Source organism: Egretta garzetta, unplaced genomic scaffold (genome assembly GCF_000687185.1).
Source record: "Egretta garzetta isolate BGI_Z169 unplaced genomic scaffold, ASM68718v1 scaffold64, whole genome shotgun sequence".
Taxonomy (NCBI): Eukaryota; Metazoa; Chordata; class Aves; order Pelecaniformes; family Ardeidae; genus Egretta; species Egretta garzetta.
In genome coordinates, this window is record NW_009259596.1 from 2,355,310 (window position 1) to 2,361,133 (window position 5,824).

A 5,824-nucleotide genomic window follows, 5' to 3' on the forward strand; every position below is an offset into this window, starting at 1 on the left:
CCCCCGCGGGGTGTTTGTTCAAGCGTGGTGTGCGATCTGGAGGCAGCCTGGGTTCTGGAGCCCGGTGCCTTGGGGTGGGCTGGGTGTGCCGTGGCAGTGCACCCCAGGTCGTGCTTTGCTGCACTTGGTAGGCGCATAGATCCGAGTAGCCCCTTTTAAATACAAACATGTTTTCTATTAGTGAAGCTATCCAAGTGAAATTGCTAAAGGCAGCTTATGATCTATTTGCAGAACTCAAATGAGGAATACTTGAGCAGTTTCTTGCTAGGAATGCATCACAGCAGTCAGTGCTGTATGTTGCATTTCTATTGTCAGCACATTTTAGTAAAGGTGCAGTACACGCTTGGTTGATGTGTTCTGTATGGCTGGTGACGGTACTTGAAATCAAGTTTTTTTGCCAAAGGATAGCTAACTAACTGCCAGTAATGAGTTCTCAGAACTCTTGAAGGTTCATCGTTTCTCCAAAATGTTTTACAGAATCCAAGCTTAGTCCAAGCTTCAGAGATGGTTTCAGAGCACTCTTTCATGAGTCAAACTCTGTCAAGCCTTAAAGCTTCAGAAGTATGTTTGGCAGCTGCTGAGAGCAGTTTTGTGTGATGTGTACCTGGAAATAAAGCTATTTATGACCACTCAAGGTGAGATTTTGGTGTAGTAGATGTGATTTGAATATGTGTCAGCTTCTGTCATTCTTTCATGAAACACCTATTTAGGGTTTGCCAAAGTTTCTAGTCCATGAATTCTAGTTTTCTGTAACATATATGTAAAAATAAATAACTTCCGACTGATAAGTGATGCAGTATGTAACAGTAAGCTTTTTTGTGCCTGGGTATAGGGTCTAATTTAGAAATAATGCAGATGCTTATGAACAATTACAATATTATATATAGGAATTCTTCTAAAATTATATCTATAAAAGGGTTGTATGTGCATGTACTTGTCAGTCTAAGGTTGATAACTTTCTAAATAAGGGAATAGTCAAAAGTATTCTGGAATTTGTTTAATAAGCAGAAGCATACATGTAACTTCTATGAATTTTAGCTGTGAAATTGGTTTGACCAGGAAATTGTGTTGAAAGTAGCTAATTAACTGCAGAATCAAAACTAAGGATCACTGTAATAGAATATGGCAAATAAGTAATTTCTAAGGTAATGCAATCAGTTAGTAAAGGAAAGCTGTAAAATACTGACAAAGTAGAAAACTCAATTAAGGGACTTGAGATAGGGAGAATGGGAGAAAAGAGCAATAAAAAGACAGTTTAAATTGTTGCTGGAGGTTAACATGGCCATTGAAGATCCTGTTGGCCTTGTATTAAGTGTATTAGGTGAACCTGCTTTAGCCCGGGGGTTGGACTAGGTGATCTCCAGAGGTGCCTTCCAACCCTTGCCATTCTGTGAAGTCTTGTCTTTATGGAGTCGCTGCTAATTTAAAGGGTGAGTTTTGCACAGTGAGTAAGATTTGAGAATTATTGTGCTGTAACTTTATATTGTATTTGTTCTGGACAGAGTTTTCTTAATAATTCCTTTGGCCTGCTCTTGAGCTCCCTTTTCGCATAACTGGTAAGCAAACCAAAGAAACCGAGTTTCAGAATATCGTAGAGTTCTCACTGAAAGCCAGTCTTTTAATAAGGCTGCTAAATGCACCACCTCCCTTTCATAACTAAAGCAAAGTGATTAGTGCAGTGTATATCAGAATTCAGGGTCTGTGCTTCTCCACTCCCGAGTGTTCTTCGAGATGTCATCTGAGAGACCTGGTGTTCCTTTCCAAGGCATTTGAGGATCTCTCTTTCCTATCAAAATTACATTCTTTAAAAATTTCAGCCTTTTTCGTTGGATCATCCCTGTATTTTTCCCTTCTCTGTGATGGTCCAACCAGACGATGTATCTCCTGATTGCGCTAACAAGCCGCAGCACAAATTATTCTGTGCCTGGCGGTCTTTCAAACCATCAGTTCTACAGACAACCCAAGAATGCAGGTGTCCTTGCCACATCCTCATACAGAGTAGAAAACAGTAAGCCATCTTGGTGAGACAGTTCATCCAGAAGTGAGACAGCAGGAAGTTCCCCAAATTGCCAAATTCTGTTTCAATGCATAAATTATTTTAAAATATAACAACTCCAAGACCTAAGAATTATTAGCAGGGTACATACAGTAGTTATCTATTTTTGAAAACAAACCAAAAAAAAACCGCTGCCAAACCACCCACGTAGCATTTCACAATTTATTATCTGTTTAACACCGGGGACTCTGTTAGGAGTACTATCCTGTGTGTTAATATATGGTGCGTAGGCACCCTAGGAAGGCCTTGCTATAGCTGTGACTTCCCTTTTTTGTCTCACCAATGAATTTCTCTCACTGTGAAGTCTTGCAAATTGCCATATGGTTTGGTGTCTGGACAAGAGCCTTATTTATTCTGGCTTTATATGCATGGAACATAATTGACTGATGGACTTCTAACTATGTAAGATCAGAATCAGACATTGTTTACGTAGCAATGCAAAATAGTATTAAAAAGATCTGAAAAGCAAAATAACACCGTGCTTGTAATATGGATAATGTGCTAGTTCTGATAAAATCCTGGTTATGTAAAGGAAATGAAAGAACTCAAGGTAAGCAATGAAAACATTTGTGTTCTTTATGCATATTATCAATATATTTTTTAGACATTTTTATTATATAGGAACATATTTCTGTTCTTATCAGCTCTTAGCTCTACTAAGGGTCTCAGCCCGGTTTGCTTCTGTTGTACTTTTTTTTGTTTGTTTGTTTTTGGAGGCTCGCCACACTTATGTAGGTCGCACTGGCAAAAGAAGTTGCAGTGAATATTATTTGTCATCATTAAATGGTTTTCTTGATCTTGTGTCCAAAGAGGAGATGCATGTAGTGCCTTAGTTAAGCTTCCAGTTTTATGTTTCTGTAAATGCAAGTGAATTACAGGGGCACGGAAGAGTTCACAGTGTACAATTTCATTTCATCAGAACAATTAGAGATAAGTTGGGTGATTGTTGTTTCAGTTTGTTATGTTCCCTTTTTGACTGTTCATTTTGGTAACGATAGTAACTAATTGGTTAAAACCAAAAGAAGACAGAGGTATTGCAATGATGATGTGTATGTCTACCTAGAGGAAGAGAAATCCAGCTTCTTCCTCATCCCATGCTTGTGTTTTAACTCACTGGATACTGCTATTCTCAATGTTACTCTTGGGTTATTCTGCTTTTGCATCACTGCTGTCTGTGGTGCCGTGCCTCCTGCCTCGTTGTCCAATTTCAAGTTATTAAATCCAGTCAAATAAATACTATAATTGGCTTTCATTGAATCTGTAAAGCTTTGCATCATATCAGCCTCAGAGAGAGAGATTAGTGTTTGGTGATGTAATATGGTGGGATCTACAACTAGTTAAAGGCTAAACCTTCTCAGATTTGTTTTAATTTATATAACTATGTTACCAGATTTTGTTAATGTAGCCCTTGAGACTAAGCTGGCAAATAATTTATTTTCTTAATGAGAGTTGTTGAACCAATGAGGGCACAAATAATCTTATTATACCGTCCAGACCTCGTGTTACATTTGACGGGATTTTAGAGAAGTCATGTGTAATACTTTCCTGTGGGTTGAGTCTGCTTATGTTACAGTTGTACAAGGTCAGACCTTAATTTATCTAGCAACTGCGTATTTAATTTTAGAAGTATCACAGGACACATCGGCTTGCAGGGCACCATTCCTGGCTGTTCAAAATGCAGGCCCCAGAGTAACAGTGGCAAGATAATGGGTTGAAAAGGTGAGAATATGTGGTATGCTCGCCGATTAGACTAACGGAGAAATCGTTTAAAACTGTAATATTTAATAGACTGAGTCCAAATTTAGACTGCTATTAATTATTTTATTGCTGTGAATAACCTCTTTGCATGCCTAAGGGCCTTCTATTTATATAAAGCAAAGCTAGGATTGTCTAGTTTATTTTAAGGATAAGAAATTAGAATAACATTAACACTCACATAATTTTAACTTTATACCTATGTGTCTAAAAGTGATGAATGCTCGATACACTTCTTTCCAAGGAAAGATGCAAGTTCCATGATTAGCAAGTAGTTCAGATTTTTTTTCAATGAAAAAACTAACTTAATTTAAGGGAGCAAAACTTTTTTTCTTTTTTAAGAAAAACAGCAAGAAGTAATATCCAGTTTTTCAGGCATAAAGGGAAAAAATATCAGAAAAATATTGGATGACACAAAATGTTATTGAAGGAAAATATTCTTGGTAATACAAAAAGTAAAACTTGTTTAGAGTAAGCATTTGCAGTTGTTTCAAGAGATGTGGTGCCTGGGTCTGGTAATTGCAAAACTTCCATAGGTGAACAGGAGAAGATATTGCTGCTGAGCTTTTTAGCCTTTTCATTGCCACATCAAGTAATGTAGCAGGGATGTCTCTGCTGCTGCTGAGAGTACCAGCCGTGCTGTTATATTCCACTGTGATCCTAGCGGAACATCCACGCTTCAGCTGGACCTTGTCACCTCAGCGCAGTGTATTACCAGCAGTGATATAGCAAATCAGGCTCTCGAAGCACGTATAGACCCCTGGCAATGTGTCCAGCACTTGTGCTCTGGTGAGCTGTTTGCCTTATACTTACTCTACTGTGTCACAGTCACTCCCTACCTTACTAACTTTCTCATTTTATAATAAATGATTAATTCTTGTGGGATAAGATCATTTGAAAACAGTACACGCAACAATTCTGAAACACCGCTTCTCTGAGACCTTTCTGGTTAAGTCTGTGTTCAAGCAGAGCTTTATGTTGCTTGTGGGATAATCAGTCTGGGCAACACAGCAAAGCAGGAGATAGCTGACCAAATGGGTGTGGGAGTTATATGACCAGAGAAAAGAAAACAAGATTCTGTGATGACTTGTAAACTGATTTCTTCCTCAATCTTTTGGAGAGAAAGGGAAGGTAGAAAGGCGCTACATTTTCTGAAAATAAAAGCTATTTCTTACTAAATTACTATGCTGAAAGATGCTCTGTGCTGTTAACTCTTCTTGGAATCAGTGAGGTTGGAGGGTATTGATCACCTCACAGGACTAAACTGTATGTGAACATCTTGATAAAGATACTGCAATATACCAAGCCAGCCTTCTTTCAGAGAGTTTGCAATGTGAGGGTCTAATCTAAGGCCTATGTAAGTCTTCAGGAGTCTTTTGGTTTTGGCTTTAGGGTATGTATAATATGAGGGGCTGTAATACAATAATTTTCAGTCTCAATTCTTAGAAGGACAGCAACTTCAGTTGGGCTTGTAAGGCATGAAGGTCCATCCATGCAGATCTGATAGGGTGAGCATGATTCATAAAAAAGATGTTTCACAAACTCAGCAATGGCGTGAAGTCTTCAAAGGGAGGGTTTTTGAAACATAAGGAAAGGTGGGAAGAAAGGGAGGGTAGCTTCTGTCTGCCTTTAAGCTGCTGTGGAGGAAATGAGATTATGAATGTTACACATTTTTCCCTAATAAATTATCTTATGTAAATGAACTGTTTAGTCTCATTAGGATCACCTCCCATCTGGCAGTGAAGTGTTAATTTATCCTAAAATGTACTTTCTTTTTAGCTGATGGCAGGAACAGATTGCAGGTTTGTTTATTGAGATACACTTCTAAAACTGCTAGTCCAAGAGAGGTTTTTTCTCTGCTGTCTAAAAGGTTTGTCACAAGTCTTCACAACAGTGTATATTTGTGGATTAAATGATGGAAACTTTAAGGTGCCATCAAAATTAGGAAAGTGTTTATGACAATGGGAAGATAAACACACCTTGACTCAGAATTCTCCTGCCTGTCAACCAAGA

At 38.3% G+C, this 5,824-nt stretch overlaps 2 protein-coding genes across 2 annotated transcripts in view; one reads left to right on the forward strand and one right to left on the reverse strand.

Moving 5' to 3' along the window:
• NDUFA5 (NADH:ubiquinone oxidoreductase subunit A5) overlaps nt 1–137 on the reverse strand; it is a 4,225-nt gene extending 4,088 nt beyond the window's left edge. Inside the window, exon 1 of the mRNA XM_035893714.1 lies at nt 69–137. Within this exon, the coding sequence (XP_035749607.1) occupies nt 69–137 (69 nt within the window). The remainder of the gene's footprint in view (nt 1–68) is intronic.
• Nucleotides 33–5,824, forward strand: part of ASB15 (ankyrin repeat and SOCS box containing 15) — an 18,272-nt gene continuing 12,480 nt past the window's right edge. The window contains exons 1-2 of the mRNA XM_009638156.2: nt 33–83; nt 478–635. The gene's annotated coding sequence lies outside the window, so the exon portion shown is untranslated. The remainder of the gene's footprint in view (nt 84–477; nt 636–5,824) is intronic.